A 25,768-nucleotide genomic window follows, 5' to 3' on the forward strand; every position below is an offset into this window, starting at 1 on the left:
ATAAAGTTGATGAGCCACACAATGAAGTTATGGGAAAGAGTAGTGGAGGCTAGACTCAGGACAGAAGTGAGTATTTGCGAGCAACAGTATGGTTTCATGCCTAGAAAGAGTACCACAGATGCATTATTTGCCTTGAGGATGTTGATGGAAAAGTACAGAGAAGGTCAGAAGGGGCTACATTGTGTCTTTGTAGATCTAGAGAAAGCCTATGAAGGAGTACCCAGAGAGGAACTGTGGTACTGCATGCGGAAGTCTGGAGTAGCAGAGAAGTATGTTAGAATAATACAGGACATGTACGAGGGCAGCAGAACAGCGGTGAGGTGTGCTGTCGGTGTGACAGAAGAATTTAAGGTGGACGTGGGACTGCATCAGGGATCAGCCCTGAGCCCCTTCCTTTTTGCAGTGGTGATGGATAGGCTGACAGATGAGGTTAGACTGGAATCCCCGTGGACCATGATGTTTGCAGATGACATTGTGATCTGCAGTGAAAGCAGGGAGCAGCTGGAGGAACAGTTAGAAAGATGGAGGCATGCACTGGAAAGAAGAGGAATGAAGATTAGCCAAAGTAAAACAGAATATATGTGCATGAATGAGAGGGGTGGTGGGGGAAGAATGAGGCTACAGGGAGAAGAGATGGCAAAGGTAGAGGACTTTAAATACTTGGGGTCAACCGTCCAGAGCAATGGTGAGTGTGGTCAGGAAGTGAAGAAACGTGTCCAAGCAGGTCGGAACGGGTGGAGGAAGGTGTCAGGTGTGTTATGTGACAGAAGAGTCTCTGCTAGGATGAAGGGCAAAGTTTATAAAACAGTGGTGAGGCCAGCCATGATGTATGGATTAAAACAGGAAGCAGAGCTGGAGGTGGCGGAAATGAAGATGTTGAGGTTCGCTCTCGGAGTGACCAGGTTGGATCAAATTAGAAATGAGCTCATCAGAGGGACAGCCAAGGTTCGATGTTTTGGAGACAAAGTTAGAGAGAGCAGACTTAAATGGTTTGGACACGTCCAGAGGAGAGAGAGTGAGTATATTGGTAGAAGGATGATGAGGATGGAGCTGCCAGGCAAGAGAGCTAGAGGAAGACCAAAGAGAAGGTTGATGGATGTCGTGAGGGAAGACATGATGGCAGTTGGTGTTCGAGAGGAGGATGCAGGAGATAGGCTCTCATGGAAAAGGATGACGCGCTGTGGCGACCCCTAACGGGACAAGCCGAAAGGAAAAGAAGAAGAAGAAGATTGTCACTGTCTGGTGGAAGCCCACCACCTCCAAAATGACAACTTTTTAGGCGTATTAAAAACAACAACAACAAAAGATTCGAGACACTGCAAAGCCGAAAAGAAAACAAAAAGATTGTCACCCCCCCAAAAAAATAAAAAACATCCAGACTTTCAATTTAGGCAAAAATGACACTGCAGAATACATAGCTGTTCAGTGAGGAAATGCTCTCGCCTTATGCACTTGACGTATCAGGCTGTGACAGGCTAACATGGCCAAAATCTGGTTGAAAATCTAATATTTAATCAGAAAACAAGCCTAAAATTAATACTGAGTCTATTTTGGCGGGATTTCTTTTCTCCAGACGTCATTTGTAGTTCCTGAACTGTGGAATAAGTGTTATGAAATAGCTCTAACTCTCGCTCTATATAATCTGAGCTCGACACGCCCCTTATGACACTGCACAGGACAAGCAGACACATGAAAATGGATGGAAGTCTATTAATTGATATTATAGTACTGTACTCTAATGAGAATAATGATAAAGTCACAAAAGTCACTAACGTCTTGTTAGTACTTCCCATGTATTTCAATGAGTGGCTTAGATATCGGGGTAAAGAGTTATTTTGAAGATCCATTCAAATGCATTCAATGATGGATGAATTACGAAACTTTATGATTAAATGCAATGATAAAAAAAGATCAAAAAGTTAAAATGTCATGGAGTTCTTGGGAATGGGATCTAATGTCATATATACAGTATACATTTTGTTTGAACTGGATACGTACCATGTTTTCAGATCAATTCTGCAATACCTTAAAAACATTGACGATATCATAATATTAGACAATAACTGTGATAATAAATTAATTTTGCCTCTACTGCGACCAGTGCGTGTCGTGCTTCTGTGGCCGCTTATGGCGCACACTTTGGCGGCCACAGAAGCGCATTGCCCTGCTGAATTTCAAACGATGGAAAATTGTCCTTGGTGGGTACGACTTATGCTCATTATTCCGGCTCTAAGGTTGCTTCTCTGAGAGCCACTGCAATGTCGGTCGCTTGCAATTCTCCTCTCCCTGCTTAGGAGCCATGACAGGATGCAGATCGTTGATTGACAGCTGAAAGTTCCGGGGAGGCGGGATTTTCAGAGCATTCAACGACACACCCACAGCGCTTGGAAGGTGAAAGAATGTCACAATTCTTGACCATTTTGAAGCCTGATTTCACATACTTTGTAATTTTATTTATTTATTAATTAATTACTTCATTTATTCATTGTTAGGCTTGTTAACAAACTTTTCTGTGATGTGTCAAATTTACAAGACATTTTTTGGACTGTTTTGTTCTACTCTAATGAAGGTTTTATGATGATGATGTTTTCATCGTGGAAAAGATTGAGTGATTTAAAAAACTTAACTGCTGTTGTACTTTTTAAAGATAATTAGTGCTTTACAATATAGTAAAAACAGAAGTTAAGGAGCCACAGGATAGAAAAAGAAAGTCATAGTGGTATACAGTATACAATACTAACATGACAAAACAACAAAAAGGAAAAGGACTAGGTGACAGTTTGACTGTAAATCGGAATGGTTGTCTGTCGTTATATGTGCCCTGATTGACTGGCGACCAGTCCGGGGTGTTACACTGCCTCTCACCCAAAGCAAGCTGTGATAGGCTCCAGCCCACCTGCAACCCTAATGAGGATAAGCGGTATAGAAAATGAAAGGGATGGATGTTCAAAAGACATACAATACCAGGCTGAGTACCCAAATGAGCCAACCAGTCAGCTGAAGGCTTGTCTGAAGAATAGAGTTTTTAACTGTTTCTTAAACGAACTGTTTCAGCCGGGAGCAACACTGTGGAAAGTGGTCAGCATATCCGCATCACAGTTCTGAGTTTAGGGGTTTGAATCTTGGCTCTGGCCTTCCTGTCCAGAGTTTGCATGTTCTGCCCATGCTCGTGTGGATTTTCTCCGGGTATGCTGCCTTCCTCCCACATTCTAAAAACATTCATGTGAGCTTCTTTAGGAGCGAAAGTGGGTGTGAATGCTTGTTTGTCGATATGTGCCCTGCGATTGCCTGGCAACCAGTCCGAGGTGTACCCCACTTCTTGCCTCAAGTCAGTTGGGATGCGCTGCAGCTGACTGAACCAAAGGGAAGAGCGCTTTCGAGAAAGACAATGGACAGATGTTCTGGTGGCCCCAGAATGGATTGCGTTGGTTCCACTGCGTAACGGGAGCAATGTGCTTGCAGAGTGTAGTAGATGAATTTGACTTTAAAGTCATGCAAATGATGGACTTCACTGATACATACACAGACACAAAACGCCTTGGAAGTGCACATGACCTCAGTGAGAGTGCATCCCCCCTGCACTCAATAACCCGTATGGGAGTCTTTATGGAGTACTAGTATAGAAGCGGCACACACAATACACACACACGCGCCCGCGCCCGCGCTATACACTACATTTGCTCCTAATCGGGAGTGCGCAGTTGCAGAAAGGAGCACACGGTTGCCAAGGCAGCCAACCAATCTCCCCTCCCCCTCCCCTTTTCTTTCTCTTTTCCTCTTTCCCGTGCATTATCGGCAGAGGTCGCATGGCATCGGGAAGTCCGACCACTTTTGTGTACTGGAAGCAGTGCGAGAATATGTGCACGTCCATAACAAAGCCAGTGTAAAAGCGCAAAGAGAAGGCTGACATTTGACGGTGGAGTAAGGAGGAAAAGAGAGAGAGAGAGAGAGAGAGAGAGAGAAAAGAAAGTGTTAACTTTGGAGGTTTGTTTTCCTGTGGAATACCCGGATATAAAGTAGTTGTGGCGGCACGTGTGCATCCATGACATTTGTGTTTGGAGTGAGGGACTATTTCTCACGCTGAGGACCACTGCGCACCAGCCCGGCACTAAACAGGGGGAAAGTGCACCGAGAACAACTTGTATTGTCCCTTTTTGTCTCTCCTCTTGCTTTGGCGTGTGTGTCTTTTTTTCTTTTTCTTTTTCTTTGTTTTTTTTTTGCCGAGACAACAGTGAGTTGGAGTCCAAGCTGGAATTGATTTGATGCGTTCAGGCTCGCTCAACGTGAGATGGACGTGAGATTTTACCCTGCTCCCCCGGCCAATGTGGGTTCATGCTCTCTACCCGCTGATCCAAGTTGCTTGAGCTCGCTGGAGTATTATCACTCAAACAAGGTAAAAGACACTGCAATAAGTCAAGACGTTGTGTATATATATTTTTGTGAGCGTGTAATAGCTTGCCAACCTGCGACGTGTTTTTTAATTTTTTTGCTTTACGCGCGTTTTACTTGCTCTGTCTTCCTCCATAGTTAGTTTCAGCCCAAAACACTACAAAGACAGCTACAACTTAATTTTTTTACATGGGATTATAAATTCAAGTTTAGTGTAACTTGTGCCTTTGCAATATTTTATCGTTACAATATGACATTTCCGCAATGATGTTACGTTCAAATCTGCTATCTATTGTCTGTTGAACAGCAGAGACTGTAAAGAATCTATAGTGGGCTCCTTGATTCTTTATAGCTTGCACGCTTTACCACCAGGTGTTTGCCGATTGAATGGATGTGTGGCAGTAATAATGTACTCTTAATTGCTTTGTAACGCGATACCGCCCACTGTCTCTGGCACAAAGTGCGCACTTGGCGTTTCAAAGTACACATTTTAATGTAAAAGCCACTGAGAGCTGGACATGTCGGAACACGGTTGGAACAGCACTCCGTGTATGCATATAGTAAAAGTTAATCATAATGCAACAAAACAGGCCTTTCAGTACTTTCGAGTCTCCCTGGCCACTTCATTAGGTACACTTGTGATGAAACCCATTCCAGGGCCATTATTAAAAGTGCTGCCTTAGAGAGATACTAAAGCTCATCATGATTGACAATGTCTTTCTGCTGCATCACAAGACAAAAACAATGCTAGAAACAGCACTCTTTGTGAAGCGCACAATTACAAACTACTGCAGTGACGAAATAAAACTGGTCATTATAATCTTTACAAAGGCTGAATCACATTTGGTTCGGTTGTGCATGTGTACCTAATGAAGTGTCTAGTCAGTTTAGAGCTTATACCAGTAGTAGACATTCTATCCGAATATTTCATATTTCAAATGTTGCCACTCACCCAGTCTGTCATGCATGTTGATCCCAATGAACAGTCTTTCATAAAGACGATGGTCCCCTTTTTACAGTGAAGAGAATGATATATGACACCGTTAGGAACTGTATGACTTTGACTGTGTGGGCAAGGGAAAGTGTAACTGAACGCAACATTGCAGTAATTACTTAAAAGAAGAGAGAGGTGTTGGTAACGATCAATTCATAGTAAATCGCATATTCACACCTGTGCGACAACAATTACTTTTCCACTCGGCCCGCACTTCTGCAGGCTTCTTCTTTTTGTGGGTGAATGAATTAGCAGGATCATCCCGAGAATATGCGCAGTGCATGAATCCTGGAGACAAAGCCTCTGGATGGAGTGACACTACTCGGACTGAATTATCCAAATACCAGAGTAAGGTAACAAGTGCGCGTCATCACATGTAAACTATGTTAGCAATCAATGACTCGTTTGTCTTCTTAACACAATGGAGTTCAAGGCTGTCGCTTGGTAAAAGATCACCGTTATTCATTATGTTCAAAATACTATAGCTCAAAACATCATGCCTGACATCTTGAGTCTACACTTTCTTGTCCACTATGGAGCCAAATTTGCAATTTCTGTAGTTTCCGCTTTGCATATTTCCATGATTTTATGGTCTCTTTCTGATTGTTTGTGATACTCTTGACAGGCAATTGAAGTAATTTGAGCAAAAGGCTTAGCGTAGTTTGTGAGCGTGTTGAGATTTAGCATTGCTTATCTTACCGTGCAGTCTCTCTCACAGACACCTACACACACATAGAGCACAAGCTTAATTGGTACAACCTGAGCGTCTGCTTTTATTTCACTTTTACCATGTGTTTATTTGCAAACTTGCTCGGTGGCTCGCACTGGATGTTGTGCTGATGTGACCGCAAGCACACTTTGAGTAATTAGCAAGTTTATGTGACAGCGAGCACGTGTGCTGCCACCATGCTTTCAGATGTGTCCCACTGCTCATTTTGGTGCCACAGCTGCTTTCATTCATAATCATTCCCGTGCATGCTGTTAGATTGCCGGTGCCACTTTTTATTTCCCCTGCCCACCTCATTCAGTGGAAGCGTATCCGTTGATCTGCCGAAAAGTACAACAAAGAGTACTTGGCACAAAATGTGCACATTTTCTTGCGTCATTCATGTTTAAATTAGCCATTTGTTTTTGCACCAATATGGTTGATAAGTGGAATGTTACACAGTGGCGCGCAGACTTCCAAGGCAAGTTTGGATCAGCACCAAATTGTGCACTGTCACAATCCACGTCCACCTCCTGAATAGACTTAATTGTTGTCCCTAAGATTCTTGCAATAGATCATCACTAAAACTGTATACTGGTAACACACCGACATACAGTATATCTGGACTTGCACCAAAATGTAATGGCTTCCTATGCCCCACTCCTCTGAAAAATGTTGTGTAAATCATTTCAATTTCGTTTTTTGTTAATCAAACCATAACCCCCTGTAACTGTATTTATGACGCCTTGCAATTGGGTGCGCAGAAAAAGATGCATAAAATGTACTGATGGGGATACTTCAAGTGCAGGGCGAGATGATTCAGAAAGATCCATAAATAACACTGAAGATTTCTCCTTCACTACTTTTCAGTGGCCACTTCATTTTCACTATGCGTTCACATCTTTTATCTCTGGGAGCTCTCACAGCGCCGGGGAGAATTTATACAGAATAAAAGCTCCACAGCAGCTTTGCACTCAGATAATATGAAACTGTGTCATTTGTTAATGCTGTCTGCTGCCTCATGGGCTGCATGCTTACATGTATTACTCATGTGATGCACAAAAAGGCTGTTTTTAGAAGCACCAGCTGCATTTCCCCCCCCCCTTATACAATTGTAACTGTGCAGGGGCTACTTGTTTGTCAGGCTCCCTTCGTTTGCTCTGAAAGAAGGGAACACCTTGTCTACTTCTTTATTTGAATACCTTAATCAAACAGTGGTGACTGCTACAGCTGCTTCAGTGAGGCACTGCCTACAGTACAAGTGCACGGAGTGCAGAGAGAGTGGGCCCTGTGTTTATACACTCAGGCCCCACCCAGCTCATATATCCTCCCAACAACTGATATCTGCCTCGATAGGACATGACTGAAGAGCTGAAGCTTTGTTGCCTGGTGGTCCTCGCTGATTCCGATAAGCTGTGAAATGATGCGCTCCATTTGAATGCCTTATCGCGCTGCTGTTTTAAAAAAAAAAACAACAAAAAAAAACATTTTTATTACAGTACTAACTTGCATGTGTGTTTGTGTGTGTCTGTATGAGTGTGTGTTGTGCAAAGGTTACTTTCACTTTACATATTCAGACAAGTTTCATCCAGGCTCATCATGCATCAAGTGAATAGACGCGGACATACTGTACTGTATGTACTGTGCACAAGTCACGCTTATGTCTGTAGAGAGAATATAAACGTATATAACTAGAATGTCAATCAGTACGGACCTTCACCAAGGACAAACTGGAGCTGTTTTTGTTTGTAGAGCTGTCCCTTAGTTACAGTGGCGGAAATTGGCATGTGCTCAGTGTGCGACTGCGGCACCCCCATTGACCAATGGACTTACTATTTAACCAAATGTAATGTAAATTTGTCGATCACGTAGTAATCAGACCGTCTTGGAAGGGTGAAAATCTTTCACCCCCCTGTTGACAAGTGGATTTCCAATATAAAGATCTATACCACAAGCTGTTTTTACACTGGATTTGGTGAAAACATTTAGTCAACACCCCCACACCCCATTGATGATTGACCGGGGGAGGCGGGGGGGGGGCCATCTAGGGGCCTGGGGGCGCAAATTTGGGGCATTGCACAGGGCACCATTGAAGACAGCACCGCCACTGGTTAATTAACAGGCTACTTCCTGCTTCATGGGTGATGGTGAACAGACACACCAATATAATTCTCAATGGTGGGTGGTTTCATTGTTGCAATTATGATTCAAATTCCTTTTTCTGCACCATCATTAAGATCCCCAGCAAAACTCAATAGGTTCTTCATTAGCCCATGCAACACTTATCGACAAAGTGTTGTGGAAATCGATTTTGCACATTGTGTAAACTGCATCATTGGTTAAAATAGTTGCCAGTGGTCACCTAATTGGAATGTACTTTTTTCAATCTTGATTCAGATAAAATGTGAAAAAGCAACAACATGGCTCCAATTTGAAACTACAAAGGTGCTTAGTGGGACTTCCGCTGTGGCCAAACAATCCTAATTAGGGCCATCACCAAATTTGACACCTTCAAATATACAAATCTCCTGCATATAATGTTACGGTACCTCAATTTTGTCAGTCTAGATTCAAGCAGAATTAATTAGAAACTAGAATATTTCTCATTGAATTGTAGACCTCCACCAAGGCCAAGCAATCCTAATATGGATCAGCAATAGAAAAGCATTTTCCAGATAATAATAATACTAATAATAATTGTCACTATACAATGGTAATAATAATAGGCGGAACGGTGGGGAGACTGTTTAGCACATCTGCCTCACAGTTCTGAGGATTCGGGTTCAAATCCGGCCTCGCCTGTATGGAGTTTGCATGTTCTCCCCGTGCTTGCTTGGGTTTTCTCCGGGTACTCCGGTTTCCTCCCAAATCCAGAAAACATGCATGGTAGGTTAATTGAAGATTCCAAATTGCCCGTAGGTGTTAATGTGAGTGCGAATGGTTGTTTGTTTATATGTGCCCTGCGATTGGCTGGCGACCAGTTCAGGGTCTACCCCGCCTCTCGTCCAAAGATAGCTAGAATAGGCTCCAGCATGCCTGCGACCCCAGTGAGGATAAGCAGTACGGAAGATGAATGAATCAATGAATGAATAATAATAATAATCACAATAATAATAATACATGCATTACACTTATAAAGCGCTTTTCATGCTACTCAAGATAAGACTAAGAAAAAAACAATTAAAATATTACAGAGTTCTACAAAATACATCATAATATAAAAAATTGGGAAAAACCTTTGTTTGGATCTGGACCTGCAACATTTTATGGGTTCTTTCTTGGCCTGTGCCATCCCCCTCCACAAAGATGTGTGGGAATTGGTTGAGCAGTTTTGATGTAATCCTGCTCGCAATCAAGCCTACAAACCGTAGTTAAGACATAACGTCCTTGGCAGGGGTAACAAATGAACTGGTTGTATCCGTCACTCAGGCAGGCTGTTGCGTACACTGTTGTCGCCTTTAGCTAATGACAAGTTCTGTGGCATCTGACAGTGAGGCAGAGAGTGAGAATCAAAGGATGAGTGAGAGTCAAATGGATTGACGTAATCAGTGGCCCAGTATGTGGACACTGCCGGTGTGCGTGTGTGTGTGTGTGTGTGTGTCTGTCATGCTAACTCAGGGCCATTCGAGCGTTTTGCTGACTCCGGAATCACAATCACAATTGCATTCAAAGCCCTGTGCAAAGGAAGGCTGTGCATACCACTGTGGAAAAGCTGGTGACACAGTGAGCAGGGGGCCAAGCACAAACAGACACTACATCATATTCCCCACACTTTGACACACAGAGGAGGTTTTTATTGGGGGCCCTGACCGATTGAAATATTTATCGAAACCATTTCAATAATACCAAAATTGGCTCTGACATGGTCACATAGTCTGAGCTTCTTTCCTCACTTAAGGGTTTCACCTTGATGACTTTATTTTACTACTGCTAACGTTGTCATTTCACCAACTCGGTGATTCTCAACCATTATGCTGTGAAAGAGCATAATGGTGCCAGTGGTGCCACGGGAAATGATCCAATTTCACTTTTTCTTAAATTATTATTCATTAATTACAAATATATCTTTATTAATACTGCTTTGCCAGTGACGTACAGTGAAAGGCAGAAAAATTAAATGCTCTTCCCTTAGATGGCGCAAGGTAGGGCTGCATAGCTAATGAAATTTTAACCGTGATCGCGATTTTGGCTGCCACGGTTAAATGAGCCTGATCATCGTGGATTTTTTTTACATTTAAAATGCAGGCACTGCTGCATATGAAAAGTGCTTCATTTGCTGCAGTGCCCACAACCTAGTCAACCAGCCACCAGGGGGGCAAACATAAGGTTAAGGCTTCATCAAGGGGCCAGTATTGTCAAATGCATGCTCCATGTCAAACTTTAAAATAAAAGCTTAAAATGACATTGATGTCCAATGTAGTAGAAACTTTTATTTCTAAGTTGACCCTCTCAGCACGTTGGCGGAGAGGCGGCATGTCACAGTAAGACACGATTAACAATCATTGTAGCGGCTCCCTTGACTTCAACTTTTTGGCTGGCCTGACCGCAGTAAATAAACGCCTGAAGTAAATAGAGAGGGAAATCACAACTGTTGTGTTCTTTTCAGTTTGTGACCGTGCACGACTGACCAATTGTCAAGCAGAACAAAAGAGATGTACCGTCCTTGACATTTCACAATATTGACGACGGGGATTTTCAAATGAAAAGTCTGTGCTTGCAGCCTAATATTATTGCCTTCTATGCATAAACTGCATTTGCTTCCATTAAGTTGCAAGTTGTAAGAGAATATTTATTCAGTTAGCCCTAGCTAAAGTCGAATTTTTTTTTTTGGGGTACGATTTATTCTTATTTAAAGATTCATTTTGCACTGAAAACCGTTACATATTGTTTTTTGAAAAGTAGTGCAATAAAAATAAAGATTTTTCCTTAACGTGAGGAATAATCGTGATTAATAATCGTGATTAAAATATTTATCAAATTTACTATGAATAATACCAACTCTAACCAACTTGAGTGTTTTTGTTTTGTATGGGATACATACAGTATTTGTACTCATTTCTTCAGCGTAGCCGAGGGTGTGTCCTGCCTGGATGCAGCAGCCATTCATGTTGCAGCTGTCTGTTTCCTGCGTGGAAGTCAAGTGGGATTCATAATAACGCAAGTAAAACCAAATTTCTCCATATGAACCTTTATTGAGAGCCTTAACACAATTTAATGGGTTCTTCTTTTGCCTATATGCCTTCCTTTCTACTAAGTTTGATAGCAATTAATCGTGCAGATTTTGCACAATTCTGCAAACGAACAAACCGACTAACAAAGAAACGACTAACAAATTACAATCAAAGTAGTACACATTGCCTTTCTGATCTAAATAATGGAACCACCTCTAAGTATGATGCAGTCCAGATCTACACTGCAAACTACCACCACAATAATAAACATTTTGTTAAATGAATACTTCCCTAAGGGTGTCAATCAAAACAGAGTCTTATTATCTTTGTAAAAGAAGAATTTGTGACGTAGCAGAATTCGCTGGTGTCGGGCAGAATCCGAGCATCTCCAAGCCATCACTTTTCAGGAAACCCCAAAAAAAGGCATGTTTTTTAAAACATTGGCTCGTCAAAGAGAGAAACCCATTTCAACACTTAAGATTATGCAATCATTTGTAAAAATAACAGACGCATGTGAGGACGGACCAACATTCTTGATTTGTGAAAAAAATACTAAATTGACCGAATTTGGAAAAAGGAGGTTTCGGCCCGACGCCAGCTAAGTATGTGTTGTAGTGGCGGTGTCATGGTTGCTGCATGGGGGGTACAAGTGCATTCCCCTTAGCCATAATGAAGCCCAGACACCGCTCTCCCTCTATGCTGTGTTTACATTAGTCTGCCAGGGCCTTCCCATGGGGCTGTGCCATGGCATCCTCATTCCTACAACTGAAGAAGAAAGAAGAAAATGGTGCCATCACCTGCTGCAGAATAGCCCCCTGGGTGTTTAGTTAGATGTTGATTATACTCGTTAATGCCTGCATAGAGTCTGAAATAACCATGTATGACAGCATGTTAAAGCTCAAGATTTTATCTTAAAATCCATATATATATATAACTATTATATATGGTTGTTATTATTAGATGGCACGGTAGTAACAAATGTTGCCTCACCGTCAGTATAGTTATAAAAATTATATCTTCAATTATATATTTTAATCATTCAACGGCATGGTTCAAATACCGGTATTGAGGCCTGTGTTTTCCATGTTACCAAACATGGTTCATTTCCTGCCCTGTATTGTTTCTCATGATAACAGCATCGGCATACCTGATGGGTATATTGGATTAACCTATAATTTGAAGGGGGACTTTAGTTTCTATACTGCACATATGTAGTAAATGTACTGTATATGTTGGGCATGGATGCATATATGGAAGAGGCAGGGATCTGGACAAACATTCCCGGTTGTCTCCGCTTCCTGAGGTATGCCCTGTGCAAACACAGTGGGCCCTGCTATAAGCTCCTTGCCAAGGTTGTAAGGCTCTTTTACTCCCTTGTTTTAATGGAATCTTCTTTTCCTTTCAGCTTGTCCCTTTAGGGGTCGCCACAGCGCGTCATCCTTTTCCATGTAAGCCTATCTCCTGCATCCTCCTCTCGAACACCAACTGCCATCATGTCTTCCCTCACGACATCCATCAACCTTCTCTTTGGTCTTCCTCTAGCTCTCTTGCCTGGCAGCTCCATCCTCATCATCCTTCTACCAATACACTCACTATTTTTCCTCTGGACGTGTCCAAACCATCGACGTCTGCTCTCTCTAACTTTATCTCCAAAACATCGAACCTTGGCTGTCCCTCTGATGAGCTCATTTCTAATTTTATTCAACCTGGTCACTCCGAGAGCGAACCTCAACATCTTCATTTCCGCCACCTCCAGCTTTGCTTCCTGTTGTCTCTTTAGTGCCACTGTCTCTAATCCGTCCATCATGGCTGGCCTCACCACTGGTTTATAAACTTTGCCCTTCATCCTAGCAGAGACTCCTCTGTCACATAACACACCTGACACCTTCCTCCACCCATTCCAACCTGCTTGGACCCGTTTCTTCACTTGCTGACCACACTCACCATTGCTCTGGACGGTTGACCCAAAGTATCTAAAGTCCTCCACCCTTGCTATCGCTTCTCCCTGTAGCCTTACTCTTCCCCCACCATCCCTCTCATTCATGCACATATATTCTGTCTTACTTCAGCTAATCTGCATTGCTCTGCTTTCCAGTGCATGCCTCCATCTTTCTAACTGTTCCTCCACCTGCTCCGTGCTTTGACTGCAGATCACAATGTCATCTGCAAACATCATGGTCCACGGGGATTCCAGTCTAACCTCATCTGTCAGCCTCATCACCACTGCAAACAGGAAGGGGCTCCCTGATGCAGTCCCACCATACCTTAAATTCGTCTGTCACACCTACAGCCCACCTCACCACTGTTCTGCTGCTCTCGTACATGTCCTGTATTTTTCTAACATACTTCTCAGCCACTCCAGACTTCTGCATGCAGTACCAAAGTTTCTCTCTGGGTACTAGGCTTTCTCTAGATCTACGAAGACACAATGTAGCTCCTTGTGACCTTCTCTGTACTTTTCCATCAACATCCTCAAGGCAAATAATGCATCTGTGGTACTCTTTCTAGGGATGAAACCATACTGTTGCTCGCAAATAGTCACTTCTGTCTTGAGTCTAGCCTCCACTACTCTTTCCCATAACTTCATTGTGTGGCTCATCAACTTTATTCCTCTATAGTTCCCACAGCTCTGCACATCACCCTTGTTCTTAAAAATGGGACCCAGCACACTTTTCCTCCATTCCTCAGGGATCTTCTCACGCGCTAGAATTCTATTGAACAAGCTGGTCAAAAACTCCACAGCCACCTCTCCTAGATGCTTCCATACCTCCACAGGAATGTCATCCGGACCAACTGCCTTTCCATTTTTCATCCTCTTTAATGCCTTTCTAACTTCCCCCTTACTAATCATTGCCACTTCCTGGTCGACCACACTTGCCTCTTCTTACTCTCGCTTCTCTAAAATTTTCCTCATTCATCAACTCCTCAAAGTATTCTTTCCATCTATCTAGCACACTACTGGCACCAGTCAACATATTTCCATCTCTATCTTTAATCACCCGAACCTTCCCATCTCTATCCCTCTGTCTGGCCAACCTGTATAGATCCTTTTCTCCTTCTTTAGCCAACCTGGCATACATGTCATCATATGCCTCTTGCTTGGCCTTTGCAACCTCTACCTTTGCCTATGTCGCATCTCAATGTATTCCTTTCGCCTCTCCTCGGTCCTCTCAGTTTCTTACTTCTTCTTAGCTAACCTTTTTCCTTGTATTATTTCCTGTACTGTGGGGTTCCACCACCAAGTCTCCTTCTCTCCTTTCCTGCCAGAAGATACACCAAGCACTCGCCTGCCTGCCTCTCTGATCACCTTGGCTGCAGGGGTCCAGTCATCTGGAAGCTCCTCATGTCCACCGAGAGCCAGTCTCACCTCTTCCTGAAAAGCTGCACAACACTCATCCTGTCTCAGCTTCCACCACATGGTTCTCTGCTCTGCCTTTGTCTTCCTAATCTTCCTCCTCACCACCAGAGTCATCTTATAAACCACCATCCTATGCAGTCTAGCCACACTCTCCCCTACTACTACCTTACAGTTGGTAACCTCCTTCAGATTACATCATCTGCGCAAGATGTAATCCACTTGCGTGCTTCTACCTCCGCTCTTGTAGGTCACCCTATGTTCCTGCCTCTTCTGGAAAAAACTCCACTCCAGCCGTTTGCATCCTTTTTGCAAAGTCTACCAGCATCTGTTCCTCCAAGTTACTTTCCTGGATGCCATACTTACTTCATCACCCCTATTTCCTTCACCAACATGTCCATTACAATCTGCACCAATCACGACTCTCTCTCTGCCTGGGATGCCCAGAACTACTTCGTCTAGCTCCTTCCAGAATTTGTCTTTCGCCTCTAGGTCACATCCTACCTGTGGGGCAAAGCCGCTAATCACATTATACATAACACCCTCAATTTCAAGTTTCAGCCTGATCACTCGATCTGATACTCTTTTCACCTCTAAGACATACTTAACCAACTCTTCTTTTAAAATAACCCTGACTCCATTTCAACTCCTTGTATTAATGGAATATCCCTTGCAAATATAATCGGTCCCAGTGTTTGCAGTACAGGTTGAAGGGATGGCACACACACACGGAAGTTGAATTGATGCTAATTTTGTGAGGTACAGTAGAATGCTTTGACTGTGGAGAGGGTGGCGAAGTCCATGTAATCTGGCAAGAATACTTCTTTTTTTGCATTAGACATATTTAGCAGGATGATATAATTGCCTGGGCAAGGCTGAAATTGTAGCAGCGGCCACGGAAGCCCACAGAACAACTGAGAGAATTCAACTGTGGCTCTTTTTGGAGAGATAATGATGAGCTCCATGATTGTTTACAAGGTTTGGAGAAGTGTTTGAGAAAGTCTGCTACATAGAAGTTGTAATACCTTGGCGTCAGCTCTTTGCACTGTTATTATATTTGGTGGAAAGCATGGGAGTTGGCTGAAGCACAATTATAGAAAGAGAAAGGAGCTTGACTGAGGTTATTTAAAAAGGAGTACAGAGGTCAGAGGGTGGAGAAAAACATGGGAAAGTCAGAAAAAAGGCTCTTTTTGGGTTATGTCAAACTATACTCTTTCACATGACCGTCGGCAATGAAGATGAGATAAGTGATGACCTTGCAAAGAGAAGACAAATTGAAGAATAAAAAAGTAGCATTCTGGAAATAATGATATAAGGTTAATGTAGTCATGCTTTCAGGGTCTGTTTTAGGTCTTTTCAAGCTTCAGCAGCCTGTGATCCCATTGCGACGGCTGTTAACAGACAGGAAAGGGTAACTTGAGCTGATCTTTTTATAGTTTTGTTAATAACACAGTAGACAGTAAAAAAAAAAAGAAAAAAAAACCCTCTAGCCTAAAGCAGCACTTACTGGCACAACCCACGAGAGCCAAGAAAGCATATGTCTGTGTATATGTGTATCATGCCTGTGTGTGTTGCTGTAATTCCCTGTGCATGGGTGTTTCTTGTACAGTATGTGTGCAACTGTATCCCACACCACAATGGCATCAGTGCAGCCTATAATATATGTAAAAGAAAGTAAAAGGGACTCTGTCCAGGTGCAGTTTTTAAAATGTACCATTTTCGCAGATGTAATATAATCAGAGCTGTGCTGATGCTAAGGCTAAAGACAATGACATACACAGTCATATAAATAGTCATCAGTATTTTACTTCTTTCAGTTTTTTTTTAGTAAAGAGTAGTGTTTTAACTACTAAATTAATCTTATTAACCACATATTGTGTTTAGACTATATTTCTTATTCCCGTCAAATCTCCCTGTCCTTTTTGAGCTGTGTGGTACAGCAACCCAATGCTACCAAAGAAAACGGCATAGTGAAAATGACTGACCTGTTTTTATTCAATTTGCTCTGGGACCCAGATTCTTGTGCCCCATGGAATCTGCCTAGCAACAAGTAGTCTCATTTGACCAGGAAAAGAAATCATCTGCGGCAGGGGTGAGTAAACGTTTTGGCTCAGGGGCCACATTGACTTTTAAAATTTGACAGGTGGGCCAAGGCAGGACCACATATCAAAATTAAACAAATAAACGTTGTATTGTTAATATAATACTTAGATTTACTTTTAATGGGAACAGTGTTGTTTTGTAGATCACCTTTTTTTTGCGAGTGCATGAAAGTCTGGTGTTAGTTTTGTTGTGGCAATTCTCAGAACACATCTGAGGTGTTCATCACTCAGCTGGGATCTGTAGGATGTTTTGTTGGTGTTCATCACACTAAAGGTCTGTTCACACACATATGTGGAGCCAAACACCACCAGTATCCTCTGTACCATCTTCTGGATTTTTGGAAATTTGTCTACGCTTATTGAAGCATAAAACTCATCCAGTTTGAGAGTTGAACTTCTCTTTTAAGACAGTATCACATTGGAGATCAATCAGTTCCATCTGCAGCTCCTGTGGCACTGTTTCAAGATCTTGTGTGACTGAATCTGCAAGCTTGATTTTAACCACTGAGCCGTAGCCATCAGTTCGCGCGTTGATTGGCTGTTAGCATAATCAGCATGCTTGGTAGAAAAGTAACGGCTGATGTTATATTCCTCTAAAACCGCAACGGTTTCTTATCAAATTAGACATACAGCCTTTGACCGGACTTCAGTGAAAAAGTATTTAGTAGTCCATTCTATATTAAAAACTCTGCATTCACTGTCGACTTTTCTTTTCTTTGGCCCACTCATGGTTGAAGAAGGGTTCAGAGCAGTAGCAGAGTAAAAACAGAACAGCCGAAGTCTGGTCAATGCATCACTGTACCTACTGCGCTACCTGGTGGAACCACTGGGCATTACAGGACAACCTGGTGGAACCGCTCGGCATTAGAGGACAAGGTCAAGTGAATATAGTCATGATTTTGATATGATTTGGGCGATTCTGTACCAATCTTTGGCGGGTCGGATTGAAATGAGCAACGGGCTGGATGTGGCCCGCAGGCCATAGTTTGCCCACCCCTGATCTAGAGCCATATTGGTGCATGACAGACAGTAAGAGCTGCGAAATCGTTCTTTTGGTCATATGACGTACAACTGTGTACATTTGAGTTGAGGACAGAGAATTAGTATTCATTTTGTTTTTTATTTTGTATCCATGCTGCAACACTTAAGAGTGTTTGCCCTGGTTCACTTTCCTTCATAAAAAAACACCATAAGGTTTTACGGAAGTTTGTTTTCTGGAACTGTGACTTGTAATCAAGTCAGGCTGTTACTTTTCATCAAGTCAGGCCAAAAAAAAAATATTATTATGTTATAATCATTGTTTTCATCCAAATAATACCAGTGCCTTTTGCTGTTTAACCAGAGCTAGAGAAGCAGAAGGAGCCCGCATACTTGTATGCAAACTCACTGTCAGTGTCATAAGCAGCAACAAATATTTGTGTCACAGCAGTGAAAAGCAAGTGAAACTGAGAGATGGTCATGTTTTATTAAGCCTGATAATTCCACGTAATCTGTGGTTCGGGTTACACAGTGCTTTTGTGGGTAATTAGAGATCATGTCATTTGCCTGGCCTGCTGAAAAACTGCACTCCACCCTAATCCCCCCCCCCCCCCCTCCCTCTATCCGCCTTTCTCCCTGCACCTCCCTTCTTCTTTGCCCTCACTCGTTCTGTCACTCACACAAGCTCCTCCTCATGCTTCCTGGTGAGCTGGGTTCCTGTCAGCAAAGCACACGCACACACATAAACAAACATAATTCAGGTAGCTAATCATCAGAACACATATATAGCGTGTATACCCTACAATATGTTTCTGTGCTCACAATTATGTCAGAGGAAGTTGACATTGGAGGCCATTGTGCTGTGTGGAACCTGTTAGATGAATGACTTAAGCCCCGCTGGCAAGTGCCCCAGGTTCACTATGACCTAAACACTGGCACTTGAGACAGAGCACACCAAACCTTGCACTTTATGTTGACCAGAGCTCAGCATGCTGATTTTGTTTTGAGGTCTCAATGTTGTCATCATCATCAGCATCATTGCAACATCCCATCAACAGGCGCACAAAATACACCTTTTAACAACAACAGTCTTTGATTGCTCATTGCACTCAAATGTTCACTCAATGTAAAATAGAATCAGAGTATCCATTAGGGAATGGATGTTAGACTAAATTTCCTTGATTAACAATGAGGAAAATATATCATTAATTCAATGTATTATTTAAAACAAAAAATCATTTCACTATAAACATTCTGAACTCATTTCCAATTCCTGTCTTTTGAAGAAAACTAATGCTGTATGTCGGAGTTATCATAGTGTGGATGTACGTCCCCTTTCTAAAGCTGATATCATGTTGTTGTTCTTTAGAAACAAGCAAACGAGTTGAGACTGAGCCCAAAGAAAACTCTGCACATTCTAATGATAGTGATGACATTGAAAGGGAGATATTCATTTAACACATTTATTATTGCTGTGATTGGGTGGCGCCTCGAGCCCGTAGTCAGCTGAAATGGGCTCCAGCACACCCATTACCGTAGTGAGTATAAGCGTTACAGACGATAGATGGTTGGATGTTTATTATTTTGGCTGAAGTTTGCAGTGGTGCAGAATTGCGCTGCACCCTACGGTAGGAGATAACCAGTTAATTAGCTACTTGATGAGAGCAAAATATGAGACATAGTCCTCAGTAGAATGTAGTGCACTACACCACTGCAAACTACAGACGCAATTAAAGATTAAACAAAATAATACATTGATTTTGCACAGAAACATCAGCATTTTCTTTTGGATTATGCCTCAGCAGCTTCAACATGGGGAAATTCACGTACTGCATAAGATAAACTGGAGAAAACAAACTAAACACAAACCCAGTACGCTGCATTAAAAAGAGGGACGTTCAGGGAAAGGTTATCTACATACTTAATGTTTGATTGCTTCTGTGGATTTACATTTGGTTGGCACACCTGCTAACTGTGTTACACTATTACTAGCTTTATTCATGACATTCTTATCACATGGACTCACACTGTTCACACTGCACCACACTCAACTTTATTAACCTCCTCAATTCCTCTATAGCCACTAGATGAGATCTCGTAAATAATTATTCTATCAAACACAGAGGGGGTAGGGGGTATAATATATTTTATACTGCTGTCGTATAGAAAACCAGTTTGCGTATATAAGCGCTTTAAGAATTTCCATATAATTGTATTAAAATGCAAAGTAGTCATATGTAGAATTGTGTGGTAATTATTGCCCTTGCAAGAATCCGTTCAAGAGTAGTGATGGAAAAATAATACTAAAAATTAAAAAACCTAACCTAATCTACCTACTGTGGATATAGTATGTCTTGGCTGAGTCTCATTACACTCGACGTGTCTACCTTGGAGGTCATGTATGGAACTTGATTGTGACAAGCAAATTCCTACTGATGGATTATTGGTTCTTGTTTTTGGGCGCATGGCTGTTATTGGAACTAAGCAAAAAAAAAAAAAGCAAATGTATTTATATAGCGCATTTCATACACAACTCAATGTGCTTTCATGATTAAAAGCATTTAAAAACAAATAAAAAAACATCTTATAAATATTTAAAACAAAGAGAAAAAATAAAAGTACAATTAACACAGCGTACAGTGCAAGAAATATCATTTAAGCGGGTTAAGGGTTTTAAAGCAAGAAACAAGAGTATCGAAATTCAATGTGTGCAAGAGAGCGGGAACTTTACATCACTCGCATTGTCAATTCTCTTGGTTTGACTGGTTCATGTTTTGTGCTAAAAAATCTATTACAATTTTACACTTTAACCTCATACTGTGCTTATGAGATAGTATATGTATATACAGAATGTATGTATAAATGACTAACAAACCCAGCGGCACGCTGCGCCTCCTGTTATCACATCTGTCTCACAGTTTTGAGGACCTGGGTTTAAATCCAGGCTCGCCTGTGTGGAGTTTGCATGTTCTCCCCGTGTCTGCGTGGGTTTTCTCCAGATACTCTGGTTTCCTCCCACATCCCAAAAACATGCATGGTAGGTTAATTGAAGACTAAATCGCCCATAGGTGTGATTATCAGTGCGAATGGTTGTTTGTTTATATGTGCCCTGCTATTGGCTGGAAACCAGTTCATGGTGTACCGTGCCTCTCGCCCAGAGTTAGCTGGGCTCCAGCATGCCCGTGACCCGAGTGGGGATACGTGGTATGTAAAATGGATGGATGGAAGGATGGACTTAAAAACCAATTCCAATGAAGTTGGGACATATGTAAATCTTAATAAAAATAGATTTCAATGATTTGCCAATCCTTTTAAACCTATATACAATTGAATGCAGTACAAAGACAAGATAGTTAATGTTCAATCTGATAAAATAAATGTTTGCTTGCAATTATTCACTCATTTTGAATTTGATGCCTGCAACACGTTCCAAAAAAGCTGGGACAGGGGCATGTTTACCACTGTGTTACATTACCTTTCCTTTTAACAACACTTAGTACCTTAATTTCTCGTGTATAATGCGCACCCATTTATAATGCAGACCTCCAAAGTTGACCTCGAAATTCTGGAAAACCCTTCAACCTATGTATAATGCATTTTTACAGTGCATGATTTTGCTTCTACCCATATGATCTAAACATTATTACCTGTATTTTGTTAGTTTTTTCAAATAATTATTCTGAAGTTAAGCACTTATTTGAACACATACTTTCTTTTTATTTACTTGCTCTTATTTTGAAATTCACAGCCCTACTTTTGTTTAGTAAATGAGAAAACACACAGTTCTGCTCATATGTTTGATTACCCCGGGATAATTTTTAAGATGGGTACAATTCTTTAAAGAAAATATTAAGGACCAGGCGAAACACATTTTATTTTATTTTAATGGGATTCAAATTAAACTGTCAAGCATTTTAGAAAAGCATTATCATTCAACAAAACATAACCGTAAAGAAATGTATGATGGTTGTTGTTCAGTCATCAGTCGTATTTAAATAAACAAACAAACACACAAACAACCAAAAACATTTCACAAGTTCTGCCTGGTTATGTAAACTTATGAGCACAATTGTACATATATGCAGTCATATGTGACTGTCATATTGGAATGAAAGTGTAGGCTACAGCTTTTTCATAACTTAGATGGCGGCATACATTTATAAAATGTGAAAGTCTTTTTCATTTTCTCCTATACCTATGTATAATGCGCACTATTGACTTTTGACATTTTTTTGGGGGGGGGGGGAATGCGCATTATACACGAGAAATTATTTGGGAACTGAGACACAAATTGTTGAAGCTTTGTAGGTGGAATTGTTTCCCATTCTTGCTTGATGTACAGTTTCTGTTGCTCAACAGTCTGGGGTCTCCATTCTCGTATAATGTGCTTTATAATGTGCCACACATTTTAAATGGGAGACAGGTCTGGACTGCTGACAGGTCTGGACTGCTGGCAGGTCAGTCTGGTACTCGCATTCTTTACTACAAAGCCACGCTGTTGTAACATGTGCAGAATGTGTCTGGGCATTGTCTTGCTGAAATAAGCAGGGACATCCCTGAAAAAGACGTTGCTTGGATGGCAGCATATGTTTCTCCAAAACCTGTACGTACCTTTCAGCATTATTGGTGCCTTCACAGATGTGCAAGTTACCCATGCCATGGGCACTAACATACCCCCATACCATCACAGATGCTGGCTTTTGAACTTTGCTCTTTTGCCCGGAGGACACGACGTCCATGATTTCCAAAAACTATTTGAAATGGGAATTCATCAGACCACAGCACACATTTCCACTTTGCATCAGTCCACCTTGGATGAGCTCGGGCCCAGAGAAGCTCTGGCTGTGGTTAATATATGGCTTTCGCTTTGCATGGTACAATTTTAACTTGCATTTGTGGAAGTAGCGACAAACTGTGTTAGCTGACAATGGTTTTCTGCATTGCCACCTGAGGGATCGAAGGTCATGGGCATTCAATGTTGGTTTTCGGCCTTGCGGCTTATGTGCAGAGATTTCTCTAAATCCTTTAATGATATCATGGACCATAGATGATGAAATCCCTAAATTCCTTGCAATTGTATGTTGAGAAACATTGTTCCGAAACTGTTGGAGTATTAGGTCACGCAGTTGTTCACAAAGTGGTGAATTTCGCCCCATCCTTGCTTGTGAACAGCTGAACCTTTTATGCACAATAATGACACTCACTTGTTTCCAATTAACCTGTTCACCTGTGGAATGTTCCAAACAGGTGTTTTTTGAGCAGTCTTTTATTGCCACTCTCTCATCTGTTTTTGGAGTGTGCTGTAGTCATCAAATTCAAAATGAGAGAATATTTGCAAAAAATATATAAATAAATAAATTTAAAAAACAAAGTTCATCTCTTAGAACATTAAATATCTTGTCTTTGTAGTGCATTCAATTTAATATAGGTTGAAAAGGATTTTCAAAACGTCTACCGTTTTTATTTACATTGAACACAATTTATATTGGAATTTGGGTTTCTATTTTAATGTAAGGAAGACTGAGATTAGCACATATTTCTGTTAATTAACTTTGTTCAACTGGAATGTCTTAAATCCTAGTTTGGGCAAGGCAATATTGTGCCGGAGCATTTTTTGTTATTAACTTCCATCGATCAAAGCCTCCATTCAAATCCACACATCTTTTCCGACCAGTGCATAAGGTGCAATGGCTGCATGAGGAAGCTAAGGGAAAAATACTAATCCCAAATTGCCCAATTAGATCAGTAAATTTTGAACCCTACAGGACCCCTCCCTGTGAACACACACCTATACACGCACACACAAACACACGCACACACACAACATATAACTTCGAGACATATAATTTCCTTTCCTACTATGACAACATCACAATATAATAGGACATGGTGTCACGTGACACCAGCAACATGGGAAAAATGAAATCACTCTCTCTGTGTCTCTGTCTTGAAGGGCAAACCATGGAGTCGTTACATAAACTAGAATTGTTTCGATTAACACCCCCCCCCTCCCCCCTCCCCACACACACACACACAAAAGTGCTTTGTATCCTTGAAAGCAACAGATAAGGAAGTTATTTGTCTCGGATTTTTGATGACATACCTTGCTCTTCTTTTGTGCATGATTGCATACTGTAGAGTTTGATAAGAGGTAGAGTTTTTGAAGATGTTGATTTAATTTAAAATTCATTAAAATGTTATTTCAACTCAACTGTCAGTGTTAATTCAATGTGGCTACAAATAGCTTCTCAACCTGACATTTGGGATCAGGTTTACAGTCTTTAAAGTGTCTGTTAATGTACTCCGTGAGAGGTCTGTTCTGAATCTGGACTTTGACCTTTAGTTAGTTTAGCATCCTTGAGATCACAGGTGTCAAACTGGTGGCACAGGGGCCAGATCTGGCCCGCCACATCATTTTATATGGCCCGCCCGCAAAAGCAACTTGTGCTTCGTTTCTTGCAAAAATATTAAGTTTGCTAATTATCTTCATGACTACGATGTGGCCCCTGACAAAGATGAGTTTGGCACACTCTGCTTTAGAGTCTATTATGAGCACTCTTGTCGAACAGAGAGGGATTGGATGAATTTGTCTTTGCCAATTGGACCAGAAAGTAAAAGAGTTAACGACAAGCAGCCACTGTCTTTTACCAAAGTCAGTTGTGTGAAGAATAAAATCGTCCTTTCTGTCAAGAAGAGTGAACGTTATATTGTTGTGATAAAACTGCTTTAATTCCAGCATTCATGTTTATCTCTCTTGGGGCTGCCTTTCTTTAAAAAAATAAAATTCAATTTAAAAGAAAAATCACAATATTGGTCAAATAGACTTTTACGAATCTTTAATGAATTATATTGTATTGTATAGTAGTGTGATTATTTTTTTTTACTGGAGCAACATTTTTTGAGGGATTGTTTTATGTACAGTATGGTAACAGCATTTCATAAAATGACTCTTTCACCTTTGACCCATGTTAAGGTCGCCCCATTTCTTGGTATATTCACTGTATGCCCTTCCATGGCACACTTTCTAGATGAGCCTGTAATTAAGTCATTTCGGAGCCTTGAGAAGCACTCTGTAGTGCACTGAGCTGAGACCAATCTGCCACTAATTGTCTCTAGTTTTAATTTCTAATGGAATTAGGGCCGGAGGGAATGCTGCTTAATGAGATGCACTTACTGTGAATGCGCATGCTCTTTTATCTGTTTACTGTAACTGATTTGGCCCCAGTGGAGAGAGAAACAAGAGTGAGTATAGCAAGATGTTCCATATTGATGTTTTAAATTTGTTTCAGTTTATTCCACAAAGCACTCAGAGGATTCCTGTACCTCTCGAAACTGTAAATTAACACACGATGATAAATGCGCCATCAAATAACTTATCAGTGCCTGTACAGTGGGAGTGGATTTGGGTTAGGATTAAATGGAGGAATAGCCTCTCTTACAAATTGTGTGACAATGGGGATCCTATCCAAAGGCTTGGCCTTGGCGTCAAAGTTAGTGCTTGGTAAGCGTGGTTGGAGGCTGGAACTGGGAAGGTTGTTTACATAGCCTTGGGAGTGTTTGTGTCTTGATTTAGAGTCCAGACATTTCAACATCCAAATAAATCGCTTTAGACTCGTAAACAGAAATGTAAACCTCTAACTAAGGAGATGCACCAGCTGTGTTTGAATTCTACTTGGCAATGTTAACTTTGAGCAGTTTTTAAAATTTGTATTCCACACTGAACGAGTTACAGGTCATTATGCTTGTTTACAAAGAATGGAAATATTGAGGTTGAATGCCTTTGTTCAATTCTGAATTAGACCCCAAAGACAGTTTTTTAGTCAAACGTTTGAAAAGATTAACAGAAATATCCAAATATGCAGTATGACTCTGAGTGGTGTCCCAAAATGTCCTGCATGTCCATGTGAGTCACTTATTATCAAAGGCTCACTTTTTTTTTTTTCCTTTTAAAGTGCTTAACTTATTTTTACACTTAATAATTTTTAAAAATGAGTTGCATGAGCAAATCACCTTCGCATTACGTTGCCATTAAAGTGAATTTTCCTGGAATGCAACTGTGGTGGAGCGAAAAAA

General features: G+C 41.2%; 1 protein-coding gene across 4 annotated transcripts in view; it reads left to right on the forward strand.

Annotated features, from left to right (window-relative positions):
* The first annotated feature begins 3,788 nt into the window (after positions 1 to 3,788).
* The window catches only part of LOC133482599 (thymocyte selection-associated high mobility group box protein TOX-like), a 118,124-nt gene continuing 96,144 nt past the window's right edge, over positions 3,789 to 25,768 (forward strand). For 2 of the 4 annotated variants that reach the window (XM_061782890.1, XM_061782909.1), the window contains exon 1: positions 3,791 to 4,393. In XM_061782890.1, the coding sequence (XP_061638874.1) occupies positions 4,289 to 4,393 (105 nt within the window). In that variant the 5' untranslated portion in view covers positions 3,791 to 4,288. Of the gene's footprint in view, positions 4,394 to 25,768 lie in introns of all 4 variants that reach the window. The other 2 variants (XM_061782900.1, XM_061782917.1) reach the window with 2 other exon arrangements.

Source organism: Phyllopteryx taeniolatus, chromosome 1 (assembly GCF_024500385.1).
Source record: "Phyllopteryx taeniolatus isolate TA_2022b chromosome 1, UOR_Ptae_1.2, whole genome shotgun sequence".
Classification (NCBI taxonomy): Eukaryota; Metazoa; Chordata; class Actinopteri; order Syngnathiformes; family Syngnathidae; genus Phyllopteryx; species Phyllopteryx taeniolatus.